This window comes from Colletes latitarsis, chromosome 5 (assembly GCF_051014445.1).
Source record: "Colletes latitarsis isolate SP2378_abdomen chromosome 5, iyColLati1, whole genome shotgun sequence".
Taxonomy (NCBI): Eukaryota; Metazoa; Arthropoda; class Insecta; order Hymenoptera; family Colletidae; genus Colletes; species Colletes latitarsis.
In genome coordinates this window covers 36,085,451-36,103,584 of record NC_135138.1, presented here as the reverse complement: position 1 = coordinate 36,103,584, position 18,134 = coordinate 36,085,451, and the positions used below count along the sequence as shown (strand labels likewise).

The 18,134-nt window shown below is 42.3% G+C and overlaps 2 protein-coding genes across 4 annotated transcripts; both read right to left on the bottom strand.

The window, feature by feature from the left end:
- Positions 1-712: 712 nt before the first annotated feature.
- On the bottom strand, positions 713-3,228 carry Ugt50b3 (UDP-glycosyltransferase family 50 member B3). Its single transcript, XM_076765184.1, has 7 exons — positions 2,854-3,228; positions 2,428-2,694; positions 2,091-2,289; positions 1,841-2,017; positions 1,397-1,714; positions 1,026-1,254; positions 713-946 (listed from the first exon to the last, which is right to left on the bottom strand). Exons 1-7 carry the CDS (start codon positions 3,088-3,090, stop codon positions 805-807), a joined length of 1,569 nt encoding a protein of 522 aa, XP_076621299.1. The 5' UTR covers positions 3,091-3,228; the 3' UTR covers positions 713-804.
- A 60-nt stretch (positions 3,229-3,288) lies between these two features.
- Positions 3,289-17,696, bottom strand: LOC143341868 (parapinopsin). Of its 3 annotated transcripts, XR_013079688.1 has the most exons (7): positions 17,015-17,696; positions 15,348-15,442; positions 14,006-14,116; positions 12,691-12,950; positions 12,240-12,355; positions 10,958-11,248; positions 3,289-3,632 (listed from the first exon to the last, which is right to left on the bottom strand). XR_013079688.1 is itself a non-coding variant. In XM_076765186.1 (6 exons), exons 1-6 carry the CDS (start codon positions 17,213-17,215, stop codon positions 11,042-11,044), a joined length of 990 nt encoding a protein of 329 aa, XP_076621301.1. In that variant the 5' UTR covers positions 17,216-17,696; the 3' UTR covers positions 10,940-11,041. The 3 variants fall into 3 exon arrangements, 2 of the variants coding, with proteins under 2 accessions (XP_076621301.1, XP_076621302.1); XM_076765186.1 differs by lacking the exon at positions 3,289-3,632 and having other exon boundaries at positions 10,940-11,248; XM_076765187.1 differs by lacking the exons at positions 3,289-3,632; positions 10,958-11,248 and adding an exon at positions 11,259-11,686.
- Positions 17,697-18,134: the final 438 nt, after the last annotated feature.

The following is an 18,134-nucleotide window of genomic DNA, read 5'->3' as shown; positions in this document are numbered from 1 at the left end:
TAATGCAATTATTAATTAAAAATTAAATAATATTAGCAAATTGGCTGCGATCCGCCTTGCATAGGTCATCATGAATATAGAGCTTCTTCGCTAAGTTAGTTTTGATTCTCATTGATTCATCAAAGATTCTAGAGCATTGTCAGACGAGGTATACGAGTGGATCTTTATCCAATGTATTTTTTCGTCCCATTTTTATGGGGTCTCGAACAGATTTAGAAATGAATTTCAATCTCTGCATAGTCAACTCACATGTATTTATGCACACACTACAGCTGTCAGCCCATCGATACTAATTCAGTGAATAGTTTGTCAACTGACCACCATCCATGAGAAGAGGACGTTAAAATCATCCCCGAATTTTCAGGTCGGTATGGCAGTCAGATTGGGCCACGAAAGTCCATAAGGTGTAAGGTCTATTCGTATACATCGTCTCATACTGTATACCTTTGGTCGATATCATCGTTTTCGTAAAGTAAAACGAAAGAAACAGTTCGTACAATAACTATTTTATTTACACTTAGTGCGAGGAAAGTATAGTTGCTCACCTGTTTTAGGTACTACTTTTATTTCCGTGGCTATTACAATGTTCCCAGCATCGGGAAATAAGTATTCGCTGAGTGTCTGTGTGGCCTGGGTACTTACACACCTTCTATTAAAAACATTTAAGGTAAAAAGAAGTTAGAAAAACAGTCTTGTTACAGTTTTGCTCGCATTAAATTCAAAGTTGGGAATTCCTATTGATTACAAAGTACATAAAACACAATAAATACATAAAAAGTTCACGCAAGACACTGTAAGGTCGGTTCAGTCTAGTTTCTTTTTAATAACAACTTGTTTGGATATCGTCCTCCAGCATAACTTTTTCAATCCGTACACTAGTAACATCAACATGGTCGCGTAAAACATTACGACATCGATGGAGTAATAATGGACGACGCTCATGTATCTGAAACAATTCGATTCTCTTTAAAACCGTTCCAGAGTACGAGCAACGCGTTCGGAAATTCGAAAAGCTTCCGATCTACCTTGTAGAGCTTTTCAGATGTTCGGCTCCTTTGTACTCGATAACATGCTCCACCCACCAAGTCGCTAATCTCCTGGGGCTAATTGGCAACTCTCGTAGTAACGAGCTCCTCTTTTTCGCTGCCATTCGATACGAATTGTTGTGAGCGGCCGCCACCTCGAGGATGCCTTCGCGGAGATTTCCGATCGATATGCTCGCTAGATCCATCACGAGAGCGTAGCCTAATTTCTCTGCGATGTACAATTTCACACGATCTACACTTTCAAATATTACGAATGTTCGAAATATACAAGACGTTTCGATAATGAATCTACACGAGGAAATTTACGGTTCGGATCTCTGGTTAACGTAGGAGTTAATTAAAGGTCTTACCAGCTTGCGCAGCGTTTCCATCGTGATCGCAGAAGACAGGCAGAACGAGCGTCGGGACGCCGTGATAAGCGGCCTCGTGGAGGGACAGCAGGCCGCCGTGAGAGACGAACGCTTGGAGCTTCGCGTGTCCGAGTAGATCTTGCTGCGGCCACCAAGCCGCCGTTCGAACGTTCGATGGTAAATCTTTGATCTTCCCGGCTTCCCATTTCCACACGACGTTATAGGGGAGCGTGGCAAAAGCTGCCACGAAGGTCTGACGAAGGGCCTCCGGCATACCCGACGCGCGAACCGAGGAACCCATCGAAACGAAAATGAAACCTACGACCACGCTTCGGTTATCGTTCTTATCGAAATTTTCCCGAACAGTGTCGTTCCAAGCTCCGTTACATTTATTAATGATAGATCGATCAACACAACTGAAATGTAAGTAATACAGTTGCTCACCCCGTTGCAAGAACGTCTCCATCTCGGAGCTGAGTTTTGTTGCTGGATTACAATGAAGGCAAGCAACGTTCACGACGTTCGTCAAATAAGGAACAGAGTCAGCAACGCTATAGTGACTGTTTTGTAACGTGAGTGGTATCTCTGTCGTCAGGTCTCGTACATCGGGCAATTGATCACCTGCAACACGAGGATATTAGTAACTGTTCGACGAAGTTTTTTAATAGCAATACTTATAAATCTTGATTCGTACCCAAATATTTCCGCAGAACCGGTTGAATATACCCTGTAATCATAATCCAATGCATGATTTTGAGCGTGACCAGGCAGGCGGCGTTTAAAACCCTTTGAGCAAAGTTCATATCCTGCGTAAAGGATTTGCCAAAGTATGGAGTGACCGACCATGGCGACGGATTACCTTGGAGTGCTATCGAACCGCTATACAAGGCAACCTGTATCGAAATATCGATCTCCTTTAATGCCCGATAATCATTCGACAAGCAATCGCGTTCGTCAAATGCTCAAGCGACAACTCGACTCGAAGAATTTAATCGAAACAGGATAATTTGAAAATTTAAGCAAGCAACTACCGTGTTCAGCATTATCGTGGGCACATTTTCCCCATGAAGGACTCCCAGAAGGCACTCGGGGTAGGCTCCGTCCACGACCGCGACATCCCATCGAGCATGAGGATTCCCGTCCGGCTTTCTCAGCCAGGAAACGGACTGTTCGTCTCCGAGAAGCGCCTCGCAAGCCTCCCAGGCATATCGCATTGCATCCCAGGGGGAGATAGGCATTTCGTCGCGGAATCTTGCACCCACCAGGTCCCATTCCGACGTGTAATTCCCAACATAAGCCTGCCAATAACGATGCTCGGTTTAAATACAACTATCATCTACTTCCCTTGCTCGAGAATTGAGCAAGTTTCCTATAAACCCCCGGTGCAAAGTCCCGTTTGACAATTATGAAAGCGTCAGGAAGATAAATTTCTTTGCTCTAATAAATGGGCTAATCACCTCGAAGATGGGCGGGACGAGCTCCTGCAGGCCGTTGTTCGCGGCGGGGCCAGGAAACGCGCTCATCAGGGTCACGTTGTGACCCCGAGCCTTCAAACTGTTGCCGAGAGCGACGAAGGGCACGGTATGCGATTTCGTGCCGCCCATCGTCGCTAAGAGAACGTTGGATCCGAACGCGGTGTCGCGAACCCAACAAACCATCAGGATCACTACGATTCGATCGATCGGCCCGACCATTTTCTCGCTTCTTGGATCGAACTCCGACTCGTTGGACAAAAAGACTTTACAAGTTCTCTATCTCGCGACGGTGTAAACTAATCTGGCAAGTCTCCAAATAGCAGCGGCTGTTATTAAAAGGATTCTTCAACATTGTCGAAACCGACTCGTTTCTCCGTCAGCTTCTCCTCTGGCTTCTTTCCGACCTGTCTTCTCCTTTAGTTTAATTATTGTTCTTCAAGTTTCCGTTGCGGAGGCTGTAGAGCGGTACGGCAAGCGGAGCTTAACGAGCTCGTGAAAGAGCAGTCGAAAGAAGGACGACCAATCTTTCAATGCACACGGAAAAAAGGCTCATCCATTATCATTGTAATGATCGGCTGAAAAATGGCCATCGATCGACCACGAGGCTTCTTTGTATCCTTTATTCTTTGGTCAGGCAACGACGAGGCAAGAGATTCGTCCGTGGAATTTCGAAAATCGACTAGTTCGTCATCATTTCTTCACGAGCTCCGGCATGGCCAGTCGCGTTCCTTTTCCGTGATTTTTTATTCCATCTCTAGCATCTGAAACAATAACAAAGCGAAATTTAATTAAAAAGAAACGTATGTCAGATACGAGTTTTGGCCACATTCGTGTTTCTCTCTCATTGTGAGTAGCGCAACGTAACATTACGCCGGTCGACCTTCCATTGTTTCTGCTTCTCGATTGTTGGTGGATCGGTAACCGAACAGAAAAAACCGTCTCGTTATGCAAATCGCATTTATCCTCGGCACTTCATTTAGAAATCTAACCCTTTGAATTCCTTACGCGTCGGGAAGAACATTCGATTTACCCACCCCGTGACTCCATTTAATCCTAACACTGACTCGGATAACTCTTTCGACGCTATAAGTGTCTTAAAATAACACGTACGATGCTTTCGAGAAGAAACGTACACGTTAAAGCATCGATGGAAATACTTCTTTTCCGAAAGCATTATTCGAACGCAAACGAAAGGAAGAAGGCTCGGTCAATATCTGCTCTCAACGACCTTTATCCCTTTGTGCGTTGCGACACGAGCATGGGAATCCAACCTTGAACGTTATTCAAACGGTACCCTAGACTTTCACTAATAATGCGAGTTTCAAGTGCGTCGGTTGGCCGTTCGAGCAGACAATACGATCTCTCGAGATCGGAGACCTGATCCCGTTTCCTTGCTTATCCCCCTTTCTCTGGCTGCTCTTCGCCATTTCGCGACCCTCCACCGAAAAATGGATCTCGATCGGACGATTTCACTTCGCTTTGGCCGTTCCCTTTCGTGCAACCTCGAAACGATGGTCCGGCTGCAGCAAATACGACGGACCAAAGTCAGAGGATAAAGTGAAATCTGCTAAATCCGATTTCGAGAATGAGAATGAGAATCGAAAGTTCGCGGTTAAACGTCGGAGGATAACGCCCGCAGAAAATCGATCGTTCGATAACCAGCAGGAGCTCGTCGGAGCAAAAAATTAGAGGAAAATAATTACAACTCGATAGTTTAGAAATCGAAGAAGCGGAAATCGAACGCGCAAGAAAATTACTAGACTTCCGGAGAAAAAATTGCAACAGAATATCAATTCTTGCGAGTGGAAAGTTTAAAAGATAAGATTCAATCGATATAGGTGGAAGAAAAGCAACGAAGAAAGATTCATAAGATCGATGATGAAGGGAATATTCCGAGTTTTAAAATCAATTTTGTCTAGAACTTATTGCTCTCGGAAACTACGATCGTTTGCGAATCGAGCGTCGTGGCAAATGTCACTTGGCACCGCGACGCTAATCGTATTAAGGATACTTTCGACCGTCTTCTTCGTCCACAGTTCGACGCTTTCGAGTGTAAAGTCCTTGAAATTCGCCTCGATACCCTCAACGCTAGATTTACAGAGCTCGTCGTCGATTCATTATTTGTTAACGATCTATGTTAATAATAATTAAAAGAAATAAGGGATAAACTATTTGATACAAATGCAGTGTCTGTAAAGCTAGTGTTAAGTAAAGTGGTTCGTGGAACGCGATCAGGATCGTTTTTTCTTACATTGCAGGACGCCTACGACTTTCTTCTTCTCCCCTACGAGTGACCAGAGTTTCCTTCCTTTCTCATGCGCTGGTTCGTCACCGTTCCGGTGAGCATTTCTGCGAAAGAAATTACCTCCGTTCGCCGATCTTTCCTTCGCCTTGTTCGAACACTTTCGAGCGCGCCCTTTCACGACACTAGTATCGAAAATTCTGCCGTTCGATTCACCGGCAGCGATTTAAATCGATGCCAAATTTTACGGAAACGAGACCGCGATTGATAAAAAAAAAATCGACCGATCGATTTCCGGCGGACCTTCAAGTTCTCTACGCGTTCGAATGCACGAAGCTCGGCTATCACCGAGCGTGAAAGTTTGACTGGCCAGCGCAGCTTTAATGATCAGCTGTGCTCGAGAGAGAGAGAGTTTTGCCTCCCACCAGTTGACTTCTTGCTCTTCGACAGTCTCGTTCACGAAGATGTTCTGTAACGGGCAACCCACGAAACAAGGCCTCCCGTCGAAAGACCCTAACGCGAAAGGGTTGAGCCGTCGTTTCCCGTTGCAATCTCTAATCGTTCGTAACTTTTTCCCGCGCGCCCCTGTTCGCAGGGTAAATATAAATATAGAAAACGTCTGTCAATGTTTTATTTACGAGTATATCAATCATTATCGTGCATTTAATTATACGAGAATCTCTGTTAAACACTTTCGACACCTTAATATCTCTTCCTTAAACATTCTCTCGATTTAATTTGATACTAGCTAAACGGTGTAAAACAGTTGCGTAAGAAAAAGGGTTAGCCGACGGTACATAGTGTAACTAAATTTAGCGTACTATAATCCGATGGAAAGGCGCTAAGTATATTGCCATACGTGCTGTACTAGTGCTCGAATATATTCTGTCGAGAGGACGATGCACATTTATTACAGAAATATTATTTATGTACAGAAAACGACGATCATAAAAAGTAACCTTTTACCATAAACGAAGTACGTTCGAGCCTTCGAGTTCTCGAACAGCGAAAGGGCACAGGTGGTCTGTCTGCATCTTATATTTTGTAACCGTACTATATTGTATTTTCCGATCGAAGAATTAAAGATTGCTAATTTTATCGAGTCATAGATAGCGAACAGAAGTAATTCGTGCGATTACGATCGAAAACTCGGAACGCAAATTGTACGAAACGATGAATGAACAACGTTCTACATATATTAGATCGGCACCAATTTTGCACGCTTGTCGCGATCGAGCAATTGTCGCGCACGCGAGAAATCAGGCATATCGGCGATCGCATGTTAATTTTATGCAATTATGCGGGGCCGGATTTATCGGATCGAGGATAAACTGGCACACCCAAACTTCGATATCCTCGAGTCTCGATCAATGTACTTGAATTTGCCTTTCACTTTTTTCGACCGGACAAGCCAATTTATTTTCGCAAACTGGACCGATTCGTAAAACGCTCTGTGTAAACAAACGAATGGAAAAGCAAACAGATTAGCGAAACGGTCACGATAACGATAGTTTCGTCGTTTGATCGCTCAAAATCTCCGTACGAACTTTGTCAGATTTTCCTCGGGAAAATCCAAGTTGTGAAAAATAAAAAACGCAGAAATTTTTTTACATTCTTTATCCAATATGCGATCTTTAATATCCTGTCGTTCGGTAAAGCGATAGAGTAATTAAAAAAACTGAATGTTTGAATTCTAAAGCTTCAGGAATGAAATAAAAATGTCGATACGTCCCGTGTATAGTGTATGTAAAGCGTAGTAAAAAGTTAACATTCAACGTTCGAAGAAACGACACGATAGAAACGCAAACAACCGACAGATAGAAATAAAGAATTAGGACGAATTTCACTAGTTCGATATCGTTACTCCATCGCGAGCGATTGACCATCGGAACAGTTCACCGGGTATCGAAACGACTTCATGCCCGACTGAATATCGATACGACTAAGTCGTTTATGAAAAGGAAATCCTCTCGATTTAACCATACGACAGACTCTGATAATCGGTCTTTATGGAAAGGGACCCCTGTCCAGAGATTATCAAATATTAGAACAAAATTCTTCTCGCTTTCAGCCTTTTTCATTTATTTTATCCTTAAATTAAGTTCGACGGATGTACTTTATTTATTCGATCGAGGTTTTTCACGCATCGGTTATATTTTTGCTGTGCTCCTAAAGAAACATGCTGTGAAACAAAATAGACATCGGTTAAAACGGAACCGGATAAGTAGTCTATTGTAGAGTGTTGTTCCCTGAAAAGGACATTCAACGTAAGCCGAAACGTACAAGATTTTCGCTTCCACGACCCGATACAATACAAGATTGGCTCGACTTTCGACAAAATTGATCGAGCACGGACCGAAATCTTCGTAGCAATTTAACAGAAGCTGATCCTTTCATGGAAAGAGGTAATCATGGACTCCTGGCAAGATGCTAATCTTCGTCCATCGAGAGTTCTTCATCCGCGATGAATGGGTCGACGAAACCAGGTTACTTTGCCTGAAAAGCGATTAACGTCGAAGAAAGGAATTAACCAGAGGCTAAAAATTGTCGCAAGCTAACGGAGTTTCTAGACTTTCGAGCGATCCAATTGTAACGGACACGCTCGACGAACCTCGCTGCAACGTAGAGCGCCCTTTCTTTCGCTAAATAATGTCGATTAGACCACTAAAACGCAGGCTTTTATCTTGGCAAACGCAGCGGACAAAATCACCGATTCGTATGCAAATGCTTTTAAATTCAACGGTCTGTAAAAGGAGCAACGTCTATCTCTCGCATCGATTGGAATTGGAATAAAACTCGATGTACCGCAAATATAAACATAAGCAATTGCGTTGATGCACGGTAAACCCGTGTCCTATATTTTCAACATTTTTATACCATTTAAAAATTACGAAAGCCATTACTTGTCATACTCTTACGGCTCGTCTAACTAATTTTTCTGCATTTTTATTTAAAAACCGAAAAACATTAAAATATTTGGGTGGCGCCGTATAGGTTCGAAACAGGTTTTTGGAGCACACATGCGGATAAAACGAAGCGACGCGTGAATTTGTACAAGCGTCTCCGTTGCAAACGATTGCCCCTTTAAACGCCACAGTTTTTACGTATTTTGACTTCATCTGCATTCGAATCTCGTTTAATCGTTACGATGGAACGACGCAATCGTCGTTTTGCTTGTTTTTGCAACGCGTTGCAGAATGCACACGAATCGGCGCACGAGTTTCGCAAAATATCATTCACCGACATAGGCAACCGTGCCGTGGAATAGTTTATTAGCCTTGTCTTTAAATGTCATCGCGTGGATCGTGAAAATCCGTTTGTTTACATTTATCGAACCAAGAGAAACTAGACGCTGGCAACGGGTGAAACAAAAGAATCGTTGGATCGTTAGTTTCACCGATTATGTTTCTAGCATCCACTCGAGAGAACCGTAGATCGGTGGATAAAAATTATTATACCTTACCATTCGTCATCGATTCATCACGGTCACGAGCGCGGATCGCAACAACCTAAAAGCAAAGTTTCGACGACCCAATTCTTCCATCTCGTGACCGTTTACCGACGTCCATTTTGTCTTTATTTGAAACCTGTATCACGGTCGAACATGCAACCGCGTCGAATGGCTTTTCGCGGGCTCGAGACGACCAGGTAATCGTTGCGTAATATCTCGACCGTTCGTCGGAGTAAATTATAGCTTCTTTACTCGTTTCTCCTTTCTTTTTTCGTACTTCGAGATAAAGAAATAGAGCGATTACGCGCGCAGTTCTCGCTGATACAACATCTAGTTATCTACGAATCAACGCAACGCACTTATCGATATAATTATTATTTACCAGCGCGATAATTACGCACCAAGCGTCGATAAAATAACACGACCGTTTCCGAGTCCAAGAGAGTAGAAACGAGACAGTTTTTAGCTATCGCGAATCGTTTAAAAGCATTTCTTTTAATTTCTTTTGGGGAAGAAAGAACACTTACAGAAAATGGCACCGCGAAATTGTCCTCGAGCTAGTCCCTTATAATAGAGAAAATTCTTGGAGCGTAGCAAACGGTTTACAGGCGTGACAAACATTTTCATTTCTTTCAAATTGGAAAAAATTTAGCTTCTCTATCGGATTAAAACGAAACGTGACGAAAGTTGCTTCAGGAAAGGTACGAATTGATCCTCGCAAACGACGACGCTGAATTTTCCTCGCGATTTCACTTTCGCCGTGGTGGCATAATCGCGCGTGCCACGAATTACAATCCCAAATTCATGGAGCGTCCCTGTGCTATAATGATGCCATAGGACAGAGAAATAGTGGCGATATTACTGTAACGATTCTTATTCCAAAAGCGTGTGACAGGATAGAAATTTTATTAGCGATATGGTAGCGTGCGCTTTTTACGATCGAACCTCGCCGGGTGGGATGCAACGCATGTTCTGTTTATTAACGATTGCATTACATTTATCGGCGCTTCCTTCGATGTATCGACATACCGATCCCTTATATCCTTTCACAGGACTGCTCTATTACAGTCCCACTTTCGCACGATGGCGAGTCAATTTTTCTCTGTTCAGTATCCGCGCTTTAAATCAATTTTCTACCACTTATCTCTATTCGTGTTCTAACTTTAGCTTGCGATTTATTCGGCTTTTGCACGCAAGTACTTTAAAAAGAAAATTGTAACGTAACAGGAAACTCAAGAAGAATTGCACAGTACCGTGAAAAGTTTACTCACGATTCGCCTTTCTGTTTTCACCGGCGCGGCGTCTGCCTTTCATCAACTTGAACCTTTTTCTTTCTTTTTTGAGTCTAATTAGTCGTATTTCGCGAGCACCTCATTCACGCAGACACCGTTAAAAAGAAACTAACGAACTACGCGTGCTGTTGAAAATCCGATGGTCCGTGGATGAAGAATTCCGTGGAATCTCAGGCACAGTGGCACGCCAAAGTATTCGAACGCTTGCTATTAAAACGTTAAACGATTAAAAAAATACACGTTAGACGTAAGTTCTTTGCTTTCGCGAGCCACTGTATAACGTAACAACGTAATCTTCTCTATTTCTATCGTCCGAATTCTACGTCGTCGAATATTTTCGACGTTAAATCAGGCACTCTTGCGTGATTCTGGAAACTATTGAATTTATAAAAATTCCAAGCAACGCTCGCGAAGCAATATTTGTCGTTCGACGTTCGATGCTTGGTATTCAGTTTGTTAACCGAAACCAGTTACTCCCCGTCCCAAACAGAGTCCGTGAATCTTGTAACTTAAGAAAAAAAGGTTGTATTCTTCGGAAACTATCTATTGGTTTGGAAGTTGTGCGTCATAGCCATTCATTATCCGTGTAATCGCAAACGTCACGCTAATGCGGTTTCCACGAAGAAACCATCGCGCTAATTAACGCGCGGCGAAATCTTGTATTCGCGAAACGAAAAAATAAACCAACTAGGAGGTTCGAGAAAAGAGACGAGAATAGCGTCGCGTTCGAACATTGGAGTGCACCGTGCGACGGTTCGGCCGATAGTTAAAAATTTTAAATATTTCTACACGGTTGACAAACCTTTCGTGTTTTCCCCGAATCGCCAAAACGCATACATGAATCCATAACGAACGCGCAGGGGCCATTCCGCTCCGAATCGATCGCTTCCGTACGCGCCAAAGTCGGGAATTTTTCACGATATTAAACTATGTTTCTTCGACGAACCTTTAATTTTGAAACGATTAAAGATTCGGATTTTCTTTATCGTAGGTATAAATTCGATTTAAAAATCCGGCAGACAAGGTCAAAAAATGAACCACATTGTTCGATTGTTGTCCAACGGATATATGTATTGAATTTGTTTTCACGAAAGTGCTTACGTCGATACTCGATGGACCAGCGATCGTCGATGTTCGAGCAACCCTGCGGTTCCGGGCTAGTCGGAGGCTGTTTTTCGAGATGCCTCAGTTTCTCTGTTCCTGCTTGTTCAGAACGGTTAACGCCGTGTTCAGACTTTCCGGTACCATGGTCCTCGAGCTGCGCATATCGAATATCTTCTTCAGGGAACGCGGAAATTGGCTGTTCAAGCCCGCGTAGATGATAGGGTTGTAGCAAATGGACGACTTGGCTAGCAAAGCTGGAAGAACGGCCACGGCTGCTGACGGTTTCGCCTGTAAATCCATCCAACGATGGAAAAACCTTTAGAACGCATTTTAGAAATCATACCGGAATACATAATGTAATTTCATAAGAGCAACGTTTGCTACTTCAGCAACCAAGTTCAGTGTCGGTCGTCGTCATGGCATTGCACGCGTTAATAATACTTAATCGCATTAAGGAAATCATAACAATACTTTCACCGCGCGCTAATTTAAAGCACCCATGGCGTGCAGGAACAAAGTTATTTTGCGCGCCACGGTGCTTGTTTCTGCACTTTATAAACGTCGCTTTCTTGAAATCCAACCGTACGTTTCTTTTCTCGTAATAAATATGCGTCTTGTCGATTAACATCTGTGTTTATTAATTGGGTGTAGTACTGCTTCTGGAAAATCACAAGCGAAGTCGAGTCGAATCGATTAACTGCTCTTACTTCGCTTTCGTTCGCCTTTCTAGAAACAATGTAAAACGCGCTCGATTAAAGTTTATTCCACGTTGCGCACGATCGCGCCTCGCGTCTGGAAACTTGGACAAAATCAGTCGCAACGGCGTTAGATAAGGAACGAATTGGATTTTGTAGCCAAACCACGGAACTTCCAGGCATCGTCTAATTTCTTCTTCGTTTGAATAATGATCGAACCGCTGTTACGAAACGGTTACGGACAGTGTTAATGCAGAATCGTCCGTTTCCGGGTAATTTCTCCGAAGATGAAATTCGCACAGAGCGGGAAAAAGAATCTGAGAAAAATGACCAAAGTTTCAGACACCTTTTTCTTGCTGTTATTACCGAGAATTTTGATTCGCGTGTGTTTTGTCCTTTTAAGACTATAACAAGTCCGTGACATCTTATAATGGTGGACTTTCACTTACGGTGCCGTGCAAGATTTATGTTACGAATAGTTCAAACGTTGGCTGGGTAAATGAAAACGTTATATTCGCGCCTCGATGCTCGCGCGAGCTGGCAATGTCTATATATTTCGACAAGCATGAATCGAAGATACTTACGTCGAAATATTGAGCGGCGAGTGCCAAAGCAGCGTATGGCGACCAAGCGAGCAAGAATGCAGTTATCATCAGCGCGACCATTTTTGTAATCTTCGCTTCCAGTCTTCCGCGAGAACCTAAATCACACAACCTAAATTCCCATCGATGCGGAAAAAGCAGAGACGGAAAAATTCAGGCTTTGATCTTGACAAGATTTCGTTCCTTGCGGGGATCTAATAATAATAATAATAATCATCATCGAGCAACGGGTTCGGGCACTTTTACCGCTTTGTTACGAACGATGCACATAAATTACCGTTCTAATATAAATGCTAAGCCTTTGAAATTACAGAATTCCTTGCGGTGCAACGAATTTCTCGCCAGAAATAAAAACTTGTCGATGTGAGTTTAGCGAAGACCAATTTGTCAACTGGTTTTTAAATTAGACGAGAGTGAAGAGTCGTAACGTTACCTGCTCTCTTCCTCACTTTTCTCAGAGTTAATAGAATCGCCACGTAACTGCTGCTGATCACTAATACTGGAACAGCGAGACCGAAAATGAACAGGAAGCCGATGTAGCTGTCGGTTTTCGTAACAGGATCGTGAACCTCCCAGGTGACGCTGCAGGAAACGTTTCCTGCTTCAGGACCGTAGCTTCCCCAACCGAAAAACGGTGGCACGGAAAGGCAAAGTGCGTACACCCACACGAAGAAACCCAGCAGCATGGTATTCCTGTTAGAAATAGCAGTGTTAGATCGAGTCGAACAGAATCATAGAAGAGAATTTAATCTGAAATGTTAATTACTGAAATGCACGTCGCGTCGTTTTATTTTGCGGAATATTAGCGTAATTCGCAGACGAACTTTGTGGAACAATGTTGTCTGCGGTAAAATAATAATTTGTGCAACCGAAGGTTATTTTATTTGCGGTCGGAGCTGGAATTACTGTAATTTGCGGTCGTAGACTTTTATTGCGCTTTGACTTGGAATTGGAATTGGCGCACGGATTAAAAGATGCCATCGTGCGTTTAAATATTTAAAATAAAATTTATCTAGCTTCTTCGTAGGTTTTCCAGTGGTCGAAAAAACCGTTAATTTTTCGTAATATCTTGATTGTAATACGAACCCGATGAAAATATCCCTCTCTTTATTATTACGTTTTAAGCCGGCGCTGAAAGAAACTGAAAAAAGGAAGCTGCCGTTATTAATCCAGAGTTAATTAGGAATATAATTCATGCCAAAACACGACCTTATCCCCGGTAGCGATACTCATAATTACAGTTCCGATGCACTAGAGGTATTGTAAATTCTTTTACGGATTACCAAGGATTACGAACATTCTCGTGGTCTATTAAAGCCATGAAAAATTTTTCCGTCGAAGGTGGAACGTCGCCATGATATCTCAAGTTTCAGTTGACCGATTGACACCAAATTTGGCTGGGGCATGGCATTTGAATATATTGGTAATTGGTAATCGCGTCTGCGTAAGGAAAGGCACTCGCGCGTTAAACGATTTGCATCGCAATCACCGTTGCCAATGAAAAGGATAAAGCGTGTTATTTCGACCAATTACGATCCATTTCGTTTATAAGTTCTTCGTGCACATGTGTCGCGTTGCGACAACTCGAACTTTCTGGAGCGGAACGGGCCTCTCGATTTGTCCTACAATTCAGCTGTTCGAGTCGAGACGCTCCAAGTTTCTCGTAAAAGTAATTTTCCCCAAAAACTTTCGATCGAATATACATACATTGTTTCGCAACGGACAGCTAACATTAAATCGAATATTACCTTATGGACAATGCTTTCATTGGCCTGACCACCAGTAGCCATCTTTCGACGGCCATTACCGTTAGGTTCCCGATACTGGCGAATCCCAAGGTAGACATAAACCAGGCGTACCTTCGAACAGATAGAATCGTGAAATCGTGAAAAATTGTATTGTTTTATTATTTAGCGTATCGCAAAATACATCTGAAATACTTTTTCAACGAGTACAACACAGATGTTCACGGTCTGAAAGAGGCTCAATTTTTACCAAGTTGTACCAAGCCAGTACCGGCGGGATTTAAAATTGAATGGAAAATTCCCCCGGGAAATCATAGTGTCCTAGACTCGAAGCAACACGCCGGGAATTAACTGAAAATCAAGATCCAATACATGATGAAAAACATTGGAGACACTGTTCGAGTTTTTTATATTACCGAACAGATTCTCCAATCACGAAGTTTATCTGAACTACCCGCCTTTCGGTTCGAATCGAGGCTAGTTTGTTTTTTTAAACTAATATTTATCACATTTTATGAAATTGCTTGGCAAAGACGAGTAATTTTGTTGCAAAAGAAACGAAGAAGCCTTAAATAAAAGAAACAGAGTGATTCGTGGGTAATAAGGAATGAGAAATCGATCGGGAAAAGGAGGCCTCATTTTAAAAATTGATACAAAAAGTTACGTATTAATTTTGAAAATTGGTACACGACAAAGCAACAAACGAGCCGAACAGTAAATGAAAATGTAAATTGGCGAACGCGAGAGTCACGCATTATCGTTATCGATGGAGCGAGACGACACGTTCGGCCGTAATCCGCAAACAAAATGATCAACGATGCTCGTTTCGGCAATTATGCTTAACACGCCGCATCTTTATCGACGCGTTCTCCCGCATAATTGTATTGTTGCCAATAATTAACACCGGTGCATCGAATCGACACGTACGCGAATCAACATCAATATGTTTCATACATATACAATAATAGTTTAATAAATTTTGTTAGTTTGTTATTTAATAGGTCTTGTTGGCGCGTATCCTAACTCTGAATTCCCATAGCTACTTAGGAATCGAGTCCGGAAAGTTCCGAACCATCCAGAGCACCCTTACGCGAGCATTTACGTTATAAAAATCGTTGGACTGTTTCTCAATTTACCGGAACTCTCTACTTCGAAAGAAAGAATGGCTTTTGCAGCGGTGGATTCAATTATTTACTACGGCGGGAAACCGTGTACGATGCAACAGCTACAAAAGAAAGATCATGCTCCGTTCAGGGTGAAAGGAAACCGACCAGCGGAAGAGCAGGTCGTCGCCGCTCCTCAGAGAAATCCCGTGTAATTTCAGTTAATAAACAATAAGTCGTACCACAAACACACTTTGTAGCCCCAGTACCATCCTCCTGTAATCGCCGAAACCAAGGCAACCGGATTCCCAAGAGCGGCCACCAAAAAGTCGCCAACCTGAAAATAAAAATTATTATATTGTGCGTGTTCGCGTAAATATCAGACCGTTTTTATAAAGTTAATTTACGTACCGTTGCCGTCAAAATGAAAAGGAAAGTATAATACACGTATAATACATTTCCTAAATCTCGCTCGATCATCGTTAAACGATTAAACTAGCACGTCGAAAGTGGAAAAGTATCAATTTATTGTAGACACAACACAGTTTGGAACTGACCAGAGAACTTTTTCCCAATCGAAAGTTTCTCGGTTTGTTCAAACATTTTCTTTTTATTTTGAGGTTTTAACGGCAGTTTTTTTTACCGCCACGAATCCTCGTAAACCTACTTTTAGCGATCGCCTCTTCGATTTCGGTTGCAACGAACGACGAATCCACCGTATTCCGAAACCTAAGCTGGTCTTAAGACTCCAAGTATTCGAATTATGTCTTTCACCCCTCGTCCAAAAGGGAATTTTGCAAACTGGAGCAACGCCAAAGTCGGGTTTTGTTCGAAATCAAATATCAACGGCGTTTTAATAAATATTATATCGTAAAACGCGTGCACGTTATTCCGCGTTACTCAGTGCGTTTAAACCGCTATAGAAACGAGAATTAATTATCGCGTTTAATTAATTTTCCAGCATTGCCGGGGAGAAAAATATTGTAATCTCTGTGCCGTGTAAATTACTCGCGTATATTTCGTCGAAACACTGCTAGGAATCCGAGTACATTGCGAGTACATAATCGGCAATAAAACCAAATAGAACCGATGAATTTATGTTGCTCTTTCTCGAAAATTGCATGCACGATTATGGTTAACACCCGACGTACCCCGAAAATTGGACGCTTTTCTGTCCTATCGGCCGAGGCTGATTTTGTACGAACAGTCTCGTACATGGAATTTATCCATTATTATAGTATGGAAAATTATTCTCGTATTTCTTAAAACAGTGACTCTAACATGCAGCATCTTCAAGAAATTAATTACCATTTAACGTTACAAGCATGCTATTTACCTTGAAAGTTATTAAAAAGTTGCATCGCTTGAAAAGAAGATACGAATGTATATTTTATCGTTTATTTTATGCGACAATATTTTCATGTAAATCTTCGGAACGGCGCGAGGAATATATACATATATATATATATATACGTGAGCGTACGTGGCAATAAAGGGTGCGTAGAAAGCGGCTTATAAAGAGTGAATTATACGCGTAGCGAACCTTAACATTTTCTGCAGTCATCGCGGGAATAAAAATTCTACAAATCGCATAAGATCTTCTACTCTTGCGCATTCCAACATTTACTATAATTCTTGAATTAAAATTCAATTTCGATGCAGTCTCGTGACGATCGTCGAACGTTTTCGCAACACTTTTTCAAACGTGTGCCTGCAAGCTTTGCCTTTCGTTGTTTCTCACACAATCTCGTCGATCTAATAACAAGCATGTAGGACTTGATACTTAAATCAATTAGTAACTCTGGCAGTTCCGTAGTCAAAGTTTTTAAAGGCTAAATTTTGTGGACCCGTTGTCCAAGTTAGTCTTGCCCAAAAATGAATTGTAGTTGAATTTGAATGTTAGACTCACGACAAGATTAACGAGGATTACGTTAACGGGTGTCCACAAAGTCTGGGCATCCTTGACGATCACCACCGCGACCAACAGGTTCATGGTGAAGCCGAAGAAACCGATGACAGCAAGGGCGATCGCCGCACCGATGTAAACCGTTGGGCTAACGTGTTCCTCGACGATGTCGTCCGTCACCACGGTGCTGTGATTCAATGACATTTTTTTTCGCGAGGGAACACGTACGCTAAGGGCAACACTCGGTACCGGTCGCGAAATAAAAATGTCACGCGGTTCGTGAGAAACGAACTTTTTCACACTTGGTGACGTCCGACGAAATTCTTTCGTTCGTCTCTTTGGCGCGAAACACGCGAAAAACAGACTGCATGCATCGATCAAAATCAGTGGCGAAATTTCAAAGTCTACCTACCCTTATATAAAGCTCAGCTGAAACTACCCTCTCTCCTCTGACTGCACGCAGTCTCTACCTGTATATGTTGGTTCTCCCGCCGTTGCCGGGTAGAACCAACCCCCACGGCGTGAAAAACCAGCATGCGCGAAATCAGCCATACCGCCGTCAACTGTTCGCTCATCATACTACCGGATGATTAAATTAGGATGGGATCAGGTCACCCCCATACGGAGATGCTCTTCTTAACCCTCCGTTGATGATACGGTGCCGTAAGTGCCAAACAAGAAAATACAGGATTCAACTGTAATTATTTCGAAATTTTCATTCCTTTAATTAAATATGGGATTAACAATACGAAAAATATGATTCGATTGTGTAAAAACACTTGTAGTTTACAGAGAATACTCTACGTACTAATTACTACACTTTAAAATTATTAATTTTTTGTCTTTTTTTTTCTTACGACTGTTCATCATACTATGATTTATGATGCGCGTGTAGAGGCAAGTATTCTAGCATCAAAGGTTCTAGCATCAAAGGATGATTTCCGATTTTAATTACGAGGGTATGCATTCAGTTTATACGCGTTTCTCTTTTGATTAAATTGAAAAAATCGTTAGTGGAACAAATCGAAAGATCTCTAAATCCTATTAATGGCACAGAGGGATCGCATTCATTAATCGTGGATAATTGCGAACGATGTGTCTCAGTCTGTCGCGTAACGCGTGT